The sequence below is a fragment of the Lethenteron reissneri genome, unplaced genomic scaffold (genome assembly GCF_015708825.2).
Source record: "Lethenteron reissneri isolate LAM-NWPU_2019-01 unplaced genomic scaffold, ASM1570882v1 scaffold_124, whole genome shotgun sequence".
Classification (NCBI taxonomy): domain Eukaryota; kingdom Metazoa; phylum Chordata; class Hyperoartia; order Petromyzontiformes; family Petromyzontidae; genus Lethenteron; species Lethenteron reissneri.
Window position 1 is genome coordinate 420,158 of NW_026890937.1, and position 14,603 is coordinate 434,760.

The window sequence follows — 14,603 nt, forward strand, 5'->3', positions numbered from 1 at the left end:
CCTGCTGTCAAGATCGGCCTCTCGAAGAGGCCCGTTGACGTATGCTGCAGGGGAGTTGGAGGTATTTGCTCTGCAACAACAATGAGGTTGGAGTAGCAACAATCACATGAATGGGTGGGAACGCTGGGTGCCTCAAATGCAGCAAGACAGCAGGAAAAACAGCTGGTGCATCTGTTAATCATCTCAGTCAGTCATCCCTTGACACCTGGATCATTCTCATGACACGCTGACAAGTGATCCACACTTACATGGCATTCATTTGAAATATATGTGTATGTAAGAGTTTATCTATGTGGGGAGCGGTGGCGCAGTTTTTCCACTGTGTAACCAAAAAAAAAGTCTTGTTCCTGGGTAGTATGTGTTATTTCCTAATTGCTTTTGCCTCTTAAGTGCAAAAAATGGCTATTCCCCACAAACTTTGCTTTTGTGACCAGGACAGTGATATTTAGAAATTTACCTCTTTTCAATGAAAAAACTGGTGAATTTGTTATTTTCGTTCACGTACAATTCTGGTCACAAAAGCAAAATTTGTGGGGAATAATAGCCAATTTCTAGACTCTTAGGCATAAGCAATAAAAAAATAACACTTAGTACCCAGGAACAAAAATTGTGTTACATAGTGTTATCACAATTAAAGTTTGATTATCTTCGACAAAAAACGTGATTGATTCGTGAAAACTTAACTTATTGTGGGGAAGCATTAATACTGAGCATATGAAGGTGGCCAGGCATGGTTCTGAACACACCACCACCTTTTGTCCATGCCAGTGTGTGTTACAGTGTCAAGTTTGTATTTGCAGTAAAGTATATTAACTCAATTGAACACGGAGGTTAAATCAAAACAATAGTATATACTTTTTTTCTTCTGAAAATTTTTAGGAGAATGGAAACAGGAAATTAACACTGCACATATGCAGCTGAAGTTAGATCTGTTCATCCCAGCATTCAAGGAAATCTGAGCCTGGCTTCATGCCTCTAAGTTAGCGATTGAACATTAATTTATGCATTTCTGCATAATAAAAATAGTATTATTTTCAACACCCTTTTCTATGTTAGCTGCATTTTTTTTTCATAAATATTCTTTTTGTAGCCAGAAAACTGAAATTGTGTGCTTGGAGTTTTAGGTTAACATTCATTTTGAAGATACGAGGGCTTCCAGGTTGACCATTGGCCCTCTAATTGTGTGCCCGTGTGATGAATTTGGGAATCTTTTTCATATTATCATGAATATATGAATGAGTATAGACATGCAAGTCATGTGTGACTGTATATATGCATTCCTTTGTGCCTCAATACTGACGTAGATAGTGTGGATATTCTCTTTTTTCTGTCTGCAGCTGTGACGCTTCATCTGCAGAATTGGTTTGATGGAACAAAGGCACTCAGCGGAGCTCGGTACAAAAAGGCAACAACGCGACCAACGTCCATACAGCACGGATCGTGTTGGACATTTAACACAGCACCAGAGAACTCACACAGGAGAGAAACCCTTCAGTTGCACTCTGTGTGGGAAGGCGTTTGCACGTTCACAACATCTTAAAATACACCAGAGAACACACACAGGAGAGAAACCCTTCAAGTGCACTGTGTGTGACAAGGCATTTTCACATTCATCAGTTCTTAGGAACCACCAGAGAACACACACGGGAGAGAAACTCTTCAGGTGCAGTCTGTGCGGGAAGGCGTTTTCACAGTCATCTGGTCTTGTATCGCACCAGAGAACACACACGGGAGATAAACCCTTCAAGTGCAGTGTGTGTGGGAAGGCATTTTCAGATAAATCTCCTCTTAAAAAACACCGGATAACACACACAGGAGAAAAACCCTTCAAGTGCAGTCTGTGCGGGAAGGCGTTTTCACAGTCATCTGCTCTTGTATTACATCAGAGAACTCACACGAGAGAGAAACCCTTCAGTTGCACTTTGTGTGGGAAGGCGTTTTCACATTCACAACATCTTAAAATACACCAGAGAACACACACGGGAGAGAAACCCTTCAGTTGCACTCTGTGTGGGAAGGCGTTTGCACAATCACCATATCTTAAATTACACCAGAGAACACACACTGGAGAGAAACCCTTCAAGTGCACTGTGTGTGGGAAGGCGTTTGCACATTCACAACATCTTCAATTACACCAGAGAACACACACGGGAGAGAAACCCTTCAAGTGCACTGTGTGTGACAAGGCATTTGCACAGTCATCAGGTCTTCATAGACACCAGAGAACACACACGGGAGAGAAACCCTTCAGTTGCGCTCTGTGTGGGAAGGCGTTTGCACAGTCATCAATTCTTAAAAGACACCAGAGGACACACAAGCATCAGAAGATCCCCAAGAAATGGAGTCTGAAATTGGCTTGTGAAAGTCAAAGTGCTGCAATGAGGCCATCCCTCATGAAACCAGAAGTGAATCCCAGCTTGGACACTTTTAAAGGTATCAAGGTGAAATGTGAAGAGGCGAAGGTGAAATGTGAAGAAGTGATGAAGAGCGAAGAAGTGAAGGTGAAATGTGAAGTGATGGTGAAGAGCGAAAAAGTGACGGTAAACTGTGAAGATGAAGATTCAACTCCAAAATCGTACCTTCACATCGATGGAGACAACGTGAAGCAGGAGGAGAATTCTGACTGCGAGGCAGAGCTAGGCAACTCCCAGCAGTTTGTGGAAGTGGAGGTGTGGGTGGACTTCTTAGACAATGCAAAGTCAAATGGAGACCCGGTAGATGGGTAGGCTTGAGACAATGAAGCTCCAATAGATGCACCTTTGTCACAGGCCTTTAATGAAAAGAACGTGAAATTGAACACTGAATTCCTGGGTTCAACCTGCAGAGTAAGAGCGGCAAGTATTTGTTGACCTGTGGGTTGGTTAGATGAAGAATCAGGAGCAAGAGCCAATAAGCTTCTAAGTATTCCACTGTTATATTTATATTTGCATTGATATGGTGTTTAATTGCCTCAGCAACTCAGTTTCATATCTCATCATAAACACTCGAAGAGCACCTTCAAGTGGCAGCTGCCTCTGTCATAAGGTGACACTGCTGTCACCTGCATATGGGCATTAGTCTGTCAGTAGGGAGTGATGATTGATGTGTAATCTTCATTATGTAATTTCTGGATAATGTTTGAAATTGCCCAAATATTGACCATGACACCAACATGCAATGACTTATGCGTTTTGAATGACACAATCGTATGTTTTACATCCACTGTTAAGCAGACGGTGCATATTTTGTTAAATGTTCCTTGAGTAGCCAGACGTGCCTGTCGGATTTGAACCTTGAACCTCTGCAATAAATAGAGAATGTGCTTCTACTTGGCTTCCCTCAATCTGAGTGTAGGCATGACAGCCTGAATGTTTCTAACTGGCGCAGATGTTCCATTTAGAGGGGTCCACGTTTCACATGCCTACAGAAGGGAGGGCAAAACTGGCCGAGAAGAACCGAAGCTTCATGCGGAGCGACAGACCAGGTAGCTTCCACAGCATAGCGCAGCCGATGAAAAGATAATGCCGCCCGACTGATTCGGACCACCCACACACTGTACACACGCAGTGTACCCACAAGGTCTACACACACCATGTACACAGCGTACACACAGTTTACCCACACAGTATACAAACAGTCTGTACACGCACAGTGTATACACACAGTAACAACAACCGCCATTCGCCACTAAGTGGCGGTGACGTCACCACGGCGCTTGTGCCAGGCTATGTGCACGGGGCAGATCCAGGTGTCATGGGTCGACTGAATTAAATGACTGGCCAATGCATCACCTATGCCCCCGACTGCGCCAACAAACAATGTACACACACTGTTCACGCACACAATAATGTTCACGTTGTTGAGCTCACGCACCCAATGGGTCTCTGTTCAAGAGAGGGAGCCATAGAAATGGAATCTAAATAAACTTGAACTCTAACCCTGATCTCGCTCTGACGTCACCACTCATTAACTCGGCGTGATGCGCGAGGGGGAGGTGGCCCCACTAGTGACGTCATGTCACCAAGGTATATACCCCCAAAATCTCCCTCCACCGAGATTTTGGGCGTGACGTCACGTCTACCGATTTCCGTTCCAGTAAAATGCTTTTATGGGACGGGGTCAGCAGCCAAGCACCATCACCTGACATGGGCCCCTCTCATTAACATAATATATTCAGTTACCCTGCTGCTCGTTGGGGGAGGAGATTGTGTGAACCCTGCTAGTGACGTCATGTCACCTCCTGCTGCCACGTGACTTCACGAGTTACCAGGTAGCTGCTGCTCCGCGCACGCTCGCTCACTGCGATCCGAGGTGAGAAGTTTACATCGTGGTGGTTGTTGTTGTTGTGGTGATTGTTGTTGTGGTTGTTGTTGTGAACCCAGGTAGAGCCTCGCTCCTTCTCCCTCGTAGGGATATCAATTGAGTAGCAGCGAGTACGGAATCGATGTCCAGATTGAAACATTACAACGCGGGGCCTAGCCATGCGGGGCCTTGCCTCCTGCCCTCGCCTGATTGCATTTACTTTAATTCTCTGCTTAAGTTTAATTTGTCTTCACCTGGCTCACTACTTTGAAACTTTGTTTTACTTTAAATATTTCTACGTTTTTTTTTATTTTACCAGGCATAGCCCACTTGAGCTACACCGCTCGTTTTCAGAAGCGACCTGCCCACAACGCAGTGGGCTTATCAACGTGTGGAAATGTTTATCGGTCAAATACTCTAAACGCGTGGTGATGTTGACTCTAAATGTGCAGGGAAAACCGCAGGATCCGGAGGAGAATCCACGCGACCACGGAGAGAGAGGGACACGCAAACTCCAAATATACAGCCATAATACAGGTTTGTTTGGGATTGATCGCGTAAATAAATCAATGTGCCGTTAACCCCGCCACCACCCGACACAGCCATTTAGTAAGAGGTTTGTCAGGTAAACAGAACGTGCCCAATGCGTCACTAGTACAGCACTAGTGTGTAGTGTAGTGTACTAGTACATCTCACCGGTGTGTTGGAGAGCCAAGCCACAACATTTACAATCTAAGTACAACGTTTTGACAGTAATTCCAACCAGCTTCATCAAACGACAGCCAAATGTTGTGGCTTGGCTCTGGGAATAGAAATCGGCTCGCTGGGTTCATAGCGCAGCACGCTAACCGTTGCACTACTGCTCCCCACACACACAAACTTCATCGGAAGTATAGTATTTATCCAGCAATAACTAAGTTACCCGGCTTAGCTCAGGTCTCAGTAATCAAACATTAAGAGTAATGTCTCTGCTTTTTTATGTAATTAAGGTCTATCGTACCATATCGAGGCTTGGGGCTTTGGGTTGTTCTTTGTTTTTTATGTCTCTGCCTCTGCTCACATTCATTGACGATTTTTATGATTTTGGGCAAGCCCGTCTAAAGCTGCGTGACCAGGAGTTGGAGCCATTTGCTGTTCAATTTGGCTTGTGACAGAAATTCACTCTGCCCCCATGCATTGCATTACATAGCATCTTCATTAATTATGTAATTTGAGAAGCTCACAATAGCCATATAAATAATTGCATTCGTTACAGTTAAAATGATACGCGCATCGATGCCTGGTTATAGTTAAGGGATCGTTCCCTGGTCAACCATGTTATATCTGCTGATGATCTGGAAATGGCTACTCAATGAGATCGGGTTAGATAATCTCGTTCTGTGCCCGGATAATTCCATCATGAAAGGTGGCCTTGCGTATGTTCCACCAAAATAAATCACCTGCCTGGGAATTTCATGTCATACAACACTGTACCTGCTCAACTCTCCATGAGTAATCAGGCAGTTCTGCAAGTAATGGAGGAGCTCCCATACCTGGTTAATGTGTTCACGACCAGCTCTGGTTTGGCAGCCAAAGTCTCACATTAAATTTGTCTAGCAGCATTCTTTCATTAGACTGTGTAACACTGTGTGGAAGCTGCCTTGACTTTTGCGCCATACAAAGCTGTGGGTGTCCATCACCAAGGTCTAGTCTGTCTGAGACCATCCCTCTCCCTGCCATACTGGCATCGCACCCGCCTCTCACTCTTCGTACTGTGGATGGTGGGCGCACAGGACGGTGCCACGCAGCCATTCCAGGCTGGGTCCAAATGGGTTACGTGGGTCACCGAGCCACCAGGCCTCATTCCACGAGTGATATCAATATACAATATCTGTAACGAGGCCCCCCAATAGACTGCCCCTGGAACTCTATCGGGCACGTCCCACTGAGGGAAGTCCCCGGGGCCCAGGCAAGTACATGCTGGTGGGGATATGTCGCTTGGCTGATTTGGGAATGCCTGGGAATTCCCCAGGAAGATCCAGAGTCTGTCGCCAGGGAAAGGGAAGTCTGGACTGCCCTACTAAATGTGCTGCCGCTACAACCCTCACCAAGACGAGAGGATTTAGAAATAAACGAACAAACAAAGCTGTGAGTCTTCTTGGCCACAGATATTACTCCTTTCTCTGTGGATGCAAAATATTAACTTACTTAAAGGACTGTCTGTTCTGGCTTATAATTAAGACTTGTCAGCCTATGATCCCCTCTATTGAACCAAACAAGATTGTATTAGAACCTTACAGATCCCTAAAATATCAGTACAGAACATAATCAGCGAGTTTATTTGGGAGGCCAAGCTGCATTGGTTGGGTCATGAATCCCGCATTAACAGACAGCATGCTCAAGCATCTTCTGTTAGTCCATGTGTTACGAGCTAAACAGGCATGGCATTGGCTTCAGAAGAGATTGGATGATGTGAAGTTGATCACACCTGCTGATGACTGGTACCAGGAGTGTCATGATCAGCCTCTGTGGAGGAGGCCCGAGATATATGCTGCGGGTCAGTTGAAGATATTTTCTCTGCAACAAGTGAGATCGGAGGAGCAACACTCACATGAATGGGTGGAACGCCGGGTGCCTAAAATGCAGCAAGACAGTGTGAAGCACAGCTGGTGCATCTGTCAAACATCTCAGTCATTCATCCCTTGACACCTGGATCATTCCAATGACCTGCTGACAAGTGATCCACACTTACATGGCATTCATGTGAAATGTATGTGTAGTGAGTTCAACTGAGTCGCAGATGTACACTTGGAGGCAACACATTTATTTAACACCAACACACGGGGTAACTGCCCCTTAACAGAATAACAACCTGTGGTGGTGACCACCAGGCTAACTGCACTAATTACAACGTAACGAGCTACTACGGACCGGGACCACAGCTCGGGTCCAGTTCCACATGTTGTAGACTTGGTGGAACGTAGACGAACGTTTCTTCAGGTTGAACAACAACGCCGGTTCCTCTGGGGGACCCGGCTTATATTTTTTGCGGTGTGGCTGGCTCCGCCCTTGGCCACGACCACCTTTCAGAATCCTCAAGCAGGATCTGGACCCCGACCACGTGACCACCCCTAGCCCCCACTTTGGGCCCCTTTGTGGACTTAGCTTGTCACGTGCCCTCTCGGGTCAACCAGAGTGCCATGGCCTTTCGTAACCTCATTCCTACGGCCGGCACTCCCACACCCTATCCTGTAGGGCCGGCACTACACGCCAAGCGTGGTGCCATTCGGCGATATCAATCAGCGCTCACCGAGCCCCTTTAGGGCTAGTACTACACTCACCATAATGGTATCCGCGATGTCGTTACACCGCACGCCGTGCCTCTCTAGAGCCGGCACTACACAGTGACATCCCGCAATGTCACTACATCTGTAAGAGTTTATTTATGTGGGGAGCGGTGGCGTAGTTATTACACTGTGTAACAATAACACATTTTTCTTCCTGGGTAGTGTTATTTCCTAATTGCATATACCTCAAAAGTACAGTAAATGCTATTATTCCCCACAAACTTTGCTTTTGTGACTAGGACAGTGATATTTTGAAATTTACCTATTTTCAATGATAAATTTGTGTCTTTTCGTTCACATAAAGTCCTGGTCACCAAAGCAAAGTTTGTGGGGAATAATAGCGATTTTCTATACTTTTTAGGCATAAGCAATAAAAAAAAATAACACTTTGTACGCAGGAACAAAAATTGTGTTACATAGTATTATCATTGTACTAGCGGTTAGTACCCGGCGTTGCCCGGGCGAAAAAGGCAGACACATGTAGTTACACACGCAAATCGACTCACACACAGAGTTACACGCACAAATCGACTCACACATACATACATAGACTGAACAAAAACCGCCATTCACCACTAAGTGGCGGTGACGTCACGACAATGCTTGTGCCAGGCTATATGCACCTTGAGGCCACATGAAGTGTCGAACGCCCGCTGGCAGGAGGTCAGGGGGCAAACCCAGATGGCACAGATCGACTGACTGAGACGACTGGCTGATGCACCACCTGTGGCCCCTACTGTGGCAACTTTCTGTGCTTTAGCCACCCGGCGCTCCACTCGTTGTTGTGAGCGTCACTCCTCCGCCCTCCGTTGTTGTTGGAGGGTGACTGATTCCAACTGCCCAGTAGCGTCCTTCAGGAGCCTGCTCCAGAGGCCGCTCTTGACACCGTTGGTACCAGTCATCCGCAAGTGGACTCAGCTCCAAGTCATCCTGTACCAGATCACTCCATCTCTTCTCCAGCCCGTGCCGCGCCCGTTTAGCCCCCTCGATCCGGTCGAACAAAAGCTGTTTAGGCATGCGGTGGCTGGCCATGCGGGCTACATGACTCGGGCAACGCAGCCTTGCCTGCTGGAGGTCACCGATGGGACTTTGTCCACATCTTTCAAGGATTTGTGAGCTCCTCACACAATGCAGCCTGGTTAAACCCAGGATGGATCGTAGGCAGGCCATCCTAAATGTTTATAATCGGCGAAGATGTTCCATTAGGGGGTCCAAGTTTCGCAAGCATCGAGAAGGGAAGGAATGACCGTGGCCGAGAAGACCTGAAGCTTCGTACGGAGTGATAGACCAGGTAGCGTCCACACAGTGTTACGCAGCCAATGAAAAGATAATGCAGCTCGACTGATTCGGAGTGAGACCTTTGCTGTTAAACCGGAGCCGGTCATTAGCACACTGGCAAGGTATGGGAAATTGTCCACTGTCTCCACAACTGCCCCATCACCAATTAGGAGTTATGGGGGTGGAGTGTCCAATGGTACAAAATAGCCAGGCAGGTGCTTAGTTTTGGTGAGGCTGATGGTAAGGCCCCCACCTCTTGGTGGCAAGCTCCAGGTTCAGCAGCAGCACCTCGAACTCCTCCTCCGAGTGAGTTGCAATTAGCAGATCATCGGCATACAGAACGCGGTTGAACAATAGAGTGCCATCCCTTGACCGCACCCGGGCATCGATCAGCCTCCCATTGTTTCTGTAGCAGATGGGAATTCTTCCGGTACAGGCATTGAAGGCTTGACGAACTACGTGGTCCAAATATATGTAAAATAATGTGGGAGCCAGAGGACATCCCTGTTGCACCCCAAGGTGGAAAGGGAATGGCTCTGACTGACGGCCACGTATTTAGACGCGGGCGGCTCGCCATCATGAAGGTCCTTAAGGATGGTGATTAGTGGGTCAGGGACTCGGAAAGCACAAAGAGCAACCCAGAGGCCAGGCCTACTGATGGTATCATAGGCCTTGAGCAGGTCAATAAAGCACACGCATGGACTAAGATGCACACATGGACCTACAGACACGCAAAGAAATGGAGTTACACTGACTAACACGCACATGGACTGAGACACACATATCGACTCACACAAACACATCGACTTACAGACACACACATATGGACTCACACACACATAGACATGCACTTAAGATACACACACATATATGGATGTACACACATACAGCGACTCACACACCGACTCACACAACAATACGTGGACTCACACACACATTGACGTAAACACACATGTACTTACACACACACATATGGACTAAGACGCACACACATGGACTTACACACACACACAGCGACTGATACGCACACAAATGGACTGACACGCATACTTGGACTGACACACACACATAACCACTTTGACATACACACACATGGGGCGTTGTCCGTTATAAAATGACAGACACACACATGGGGTTAAAGACGCATGGCTCTACACGCACACACATATGGACTCAAAGACACACACATCGACGGGCACAGCAATCCCCGATGATGGCACAGCTATCAGTATGGCAGTACTACGTATGAGGAAATAGCGTGACGTGAGCGATGGAAACAATATAAATTTATTGAAGAAATAATCAAATCACAGACTGGCAGTGAACCGTGGCAGCGTCATAAAAGACAGCAAAAAAGGGAAAAATGAGCAACCTAAAAATCCAAAAAGAGTTTTGTGTACACAAACATAATTATTGTAACATGTCAACTTGTTTCATAATGGTAAACAATGAACCTGAGTTGTTATCTGCACACAATATCTGGCAACGTATTGTTTAAATAATAATAAGCAATCAACGTGAGTTCTTATCTGCACACAAACATTATTATAGTAAAGTTTGTCAACTAATGTGTTTAACAATAGTAAACAATGGACTTGAGTTGTTAGCGTAAGAAGCAATGGACTTTGTACTTACCATAGCCATGTTGAGGCCTTGTGCCATGCGTAGCCCCCGTCCTGGCCTACATTGGCGAGGCAGCAGAGTTGGCACATTGCCAGGCTAGGGGCTGGGCCACTACCCCTCCCCCCAGCATCCCCCGGGCGTGCAAGAATAATGGTATGCAAGCACTGAAATATGATCTACGGAGTCTGCAGTATAAACTGGACGCATCGTGTTGGGGGGGGCAAGAGGACATGACACTGTGAATAAATATCTGCAGCGTTATGTGTGTATGTATTGCCTGTAAAACGCGTAAAAGGAAATGTCCCCCGTGAGCTGGAGCGTATGCGCAGCACTTGGTAGGGTCCGCCCCCCCACGCAATTGGCGTCAGTTGGTACGGTCGATGTCGTGCAATAAGTAAATAATGAATAATAGAAACGGCACAAATGTGTTAATGAAACTACTTTAACGTTTACGGATGGGAAAACGGAATAGCCTATTCCCACCGCGGGGCTTAGGGCGTGTCGCTCGGTAAATTTTTTTCTACGTGAAGGCCACCGTCCGAGAGCCAAATTCCCCGCAAGCGCAACGTTTCGACTTCAAAACAAGCAATCATCATCAGGTGTGTTTTTTTCCACACCTGATAAAGATTGCTTGTGTTGCAGTTGAAACATCGTGAGAATTTTATTGTTTTATATTTTTTTTTATTTTATTGTTTCCCTTCTACGTGACTTTACCGAAAGAACCAAGAATATGAATCCCTGCAGTCACGAAAGCTTTAAATCAAAACAAAAAGTATTATTTTCAACAGCCTTTGCTTTGTCAGCTGAATTTAGCTTTCATAAATATTACTTTTGTAGCCAGACAGCTGTTTTGTGTGCTCGGAGTATTGGGTTAACATTCATTTTGAAGATACGAGGGCTTCTAGGCATGTTTGTGACCATTTGCCTTCTCATTGTGTGCCATAACAGCCCGTGTGATGAATTTGGGACACTTTTTCACTATATCATGAATATATGAATAGGTATAGACGTTTGTCTGTGTAAATATGCATTCCTCTGTGTATCGATACTGACGTGTAGATGGTGTTGATATTTTTTTCTGTCTGCAGCTGTCACTTCCTCTGCAGAATTAGTCTAATGGAGCAAAGGCACTCTGCGCGGCTCGGTGCTTACAGCATGGATCGTACTGGAAATTTGACACGGCACCAGAGAACTCGCACAGGAGAGAAACCCTTCAAGTGCAGTGTGTGTGGGAAGGCATTTGCACGTTCATCTTGTCTTGTAATACACCAGAGAATACACACGGGAGAGAAACCCTTCAAATGCAGTGTGTGTGGGAAGGCATTTGCACGTTCATCTTGTCTTGTAATACACCAGAGAACACACACGGGAGAGAAACCCTTCAAGTGCAGTGTGTGTGGGAAGGCGTTTGCACAGTCATCTACTCTTGCAATACACCAGAGAACACACACGGGAGAGAAACCCTTCAAGTGCAGTGTGTGTGGGAAGGCATTTGCACATTCATTTTCTCTTGTAGCACACCAGAGAACGCACACAGGAGAGACACCCTTCAAATGCAGTGTGTGTGGGAAGGCGTTTGCACAGTCAACTACTCTTGTAGAACACCAGAGAACACACACAGGAGAGAAACCTCTCAAGTGCAGTGTGTGTGGGAAGGCGTTTGCACAGTCATCTACTCTTGCACAACACCAGATAATACACACGGCAAAGAAACCCTTCAAGTGCAGTGTGTGTGGGAAGGGGTTTGCACGCTCATCTACTCTTGTAGACCACCAGAGAACACACACAGGAGAGAAACCCTTCAAGTGCAGTGTTTGTGGGAGGGCGTTTGCACTTTCATCTCCTCTTGTAGCACACCAAAGAACACACACGGGAGAGAAACCCTTCAGGTGCACTCCTTGCGGGAAGACATTTGCACTTTCATCAAATTTTCATGCACACCAGAGAACACACAAGCATCAGAAGATCCAGAAGGAGTGGAGTCTGAAATCGGCTTGTGAAAGTCAAAGTGCCGCAATGAGCCCATCCCTCATTAAACAAGAACCGGAAGAAAATCCCAGCTTAGACACTTTTAAAGGTATCAAGGTGAAATATGAAGAGGTGAAGGTGAAATGTGAAGAAGTGATGGTCAAGAGCGAAGAAGTGAAGGTAAAATGTGAAGATGAAGATTCAACTCCAAAATCAGACCTTCACATCGATAGAGGCAACGTGAAGCAGGAGGAGAATTCTGACTGTGAGGCAGAGCGAGGCAACTCCCAGCAGTTTGTGGAAGTTGAGGTGTAGGTGGACTTCCTCTGAAACAATACAAAGTCAAATGGAGACCCGGTAGATGTGTAGCTTGAGATTATGTCGCTCCAATAGACGCACCTTTGTCACAGGCCTTTAATGACAAGAATGTGAAGTTGAACGCTCAATTCCTAGGTTCAACCTGCAGGGCAAGAGCGGCCAGTCTTTGTGGACCTGTGGGTTGTGTAGATCTCTAACCAGGAGTGAGAGCCAATAAGCTCCCAAGCATTCGATATGTAATCATAATTGCATTTACATGGTGCTTGCTTAATTGCCTCAGCAACTTGGAGTTTTGTATCGTATCTTGTCTCAAACACTCGAAGAGCATCCCCAAGTAGCAGCTGCCCCTGTGTGGCACAAGGAGGTGGCCCTGCACCGGCCTGCATGTGGACAAGAGCCTGTCAGTAGGGGGCGATGGTTGATGTGGCATCTTAGTTGTGGAGTTTGTCGGTAATGTTTTAGAATTTGATAAATTTTGACCCAGACGTCAGAATGCAATGGCCTACTCGTTTTGAATTACACTACTATGTTGTACATTCACTTCGATTTAAAGCTTTCGTGACTGCAGGGATTCATCTTCTTGGTTCTTTCGGTAAAGTCACGTAGAAGGGAAATAATAAAATAATAAAGATACAACATAATTAGATAATTCTCACGACGTTTCGGCTACAATGCAAGCAGCCGTCCTCAGGTGAAGAATGAAACACCACCAAGCTTGGAGTGTATATTTAAGCTGGGTTGGAGGGGGAAGAAGAGCGCCTTGACAAATTAATTTGCATATCAAGAGGAATTTAACATTCCTTCCCTTTGTTAATTCTACCCCCTGTCCCCTCCCTTTGATGCTGCTAATCCTGCATAATGCACGGGCATAATGACTTTGAAACCCCCCGCCCACCTCCTACGCATTTCCCATAAATATGCTAAATTCCTCTTGATATGCAAATTATTTTGTCAAGGCGCTCTTCTTCCCCCGCCAACCCAGCTTAAATATTCGCTCCAAGCTTGGTGGTGTTTCATTCTTCACCTGAGGACGGCTGCTTGCGTTGTAGCCGAAACTTTGTGAGAATTATTTTATTATGTTTTATTTTTATTATTTTCCCTTCTACGTGACTTTACCGAAAGAACCAAGAAGATGTACATACACTTAAGCAGACGATGCGTATTTTTTAAAATAACTCATTGTTAATACGATGTAACCTGATGCAGCATAATTAGGTGCAGTAATAAAATTTTGTTAAAATGACTCAATAATTTAGAATTAATACTTGTATGATTGTGTGTGTACATGTAACATTTTGTCTATAAGGGTTAAACATTGATTAAGTGATGTTAGGACAAAGTGTGTGTTTTGGAAGTAACCTGGACAGATCACTCTGGTGAGACCCGTTGTTTTTGTGATACAGGTCAAAGGGTACTTTTGTGTTTTCAGGAAGCATCTCCCTTTGGAGCAACTCATTGTCTTTGAAATAGGGAGCGCATTTGGATCATTCATCAGTTACAAGGCATACCACTCAAAAGTTACACGAATAGGAGGTACATTCTCTACAACACGAATTATAATTTTGTATTACGTGTTGACGTAGATTTTGTCGAACTAGGACTAGAAATTATCCTTGCTGATTAACGTCTGAATGTTCACAACCATGGGTTGAAGCAAGCCCCTCAGAACCATTTACGGCCTTGGGCCAGGAAAGTCATGAAAAAAAGCTGCGCACGAACGCCGCATCCACGCAAGCTCCTGTGATGGTCCGTTTTAAAGTTTGAAAATGAAACAATGTTGAATTGTATTATGTTTTGAATTAGATAATT

At 45.5% G+C, this 14,603-nt stretch overlaps 2 protein-coding genes across 2 annotated transcripts in view; both read left to right on the top strand.

Annotated features, from left to right (window-relative positions):
* LOC133361789 (zinc finger protein ZFP2-like) overlaps nt 1-1,343 on the top strand; it is a 6,965-nt gene extending 5,622 nt beyond the window's left edge. The window contains exon 2 of the mRNA XM_061580785.1: nt 1,338-1,343. Coding sequence (XP_061436769.1) covers nt 1,338-1,343 — 6 coding nt within the window. The remainder of the gene's footprint in view (nt 1-1,337) is intronic.
* LOC133361785 (zinc finger protein 260-like) overlaps nt 1-13,290 on the top strand; it is a 15,422-nt gene extending 2,132 nt beyond the window's left edge. Inside the window, exons 2-3 of the mRNA XM_061580778.1 lie at nt 1,338-2,284; nt 11,675-13,290. Coding sequence (XP_061436762.1) covers nt 1,368-2,284; nt 11,675-12,791 — 2,034 coding nt within the window. The 5' untranslated portion in view covers nt 1,338-1,367 and the 3' untranslated portion in view covers nt 12,792-13,290. The remainder of the gene's footprint in view (nt 1-1,337; nt 2,285-11,674) is intronic.
* The last annotated feature ends 1,313 nt before the right edge of the window (nt 13,291-14,603 follow it).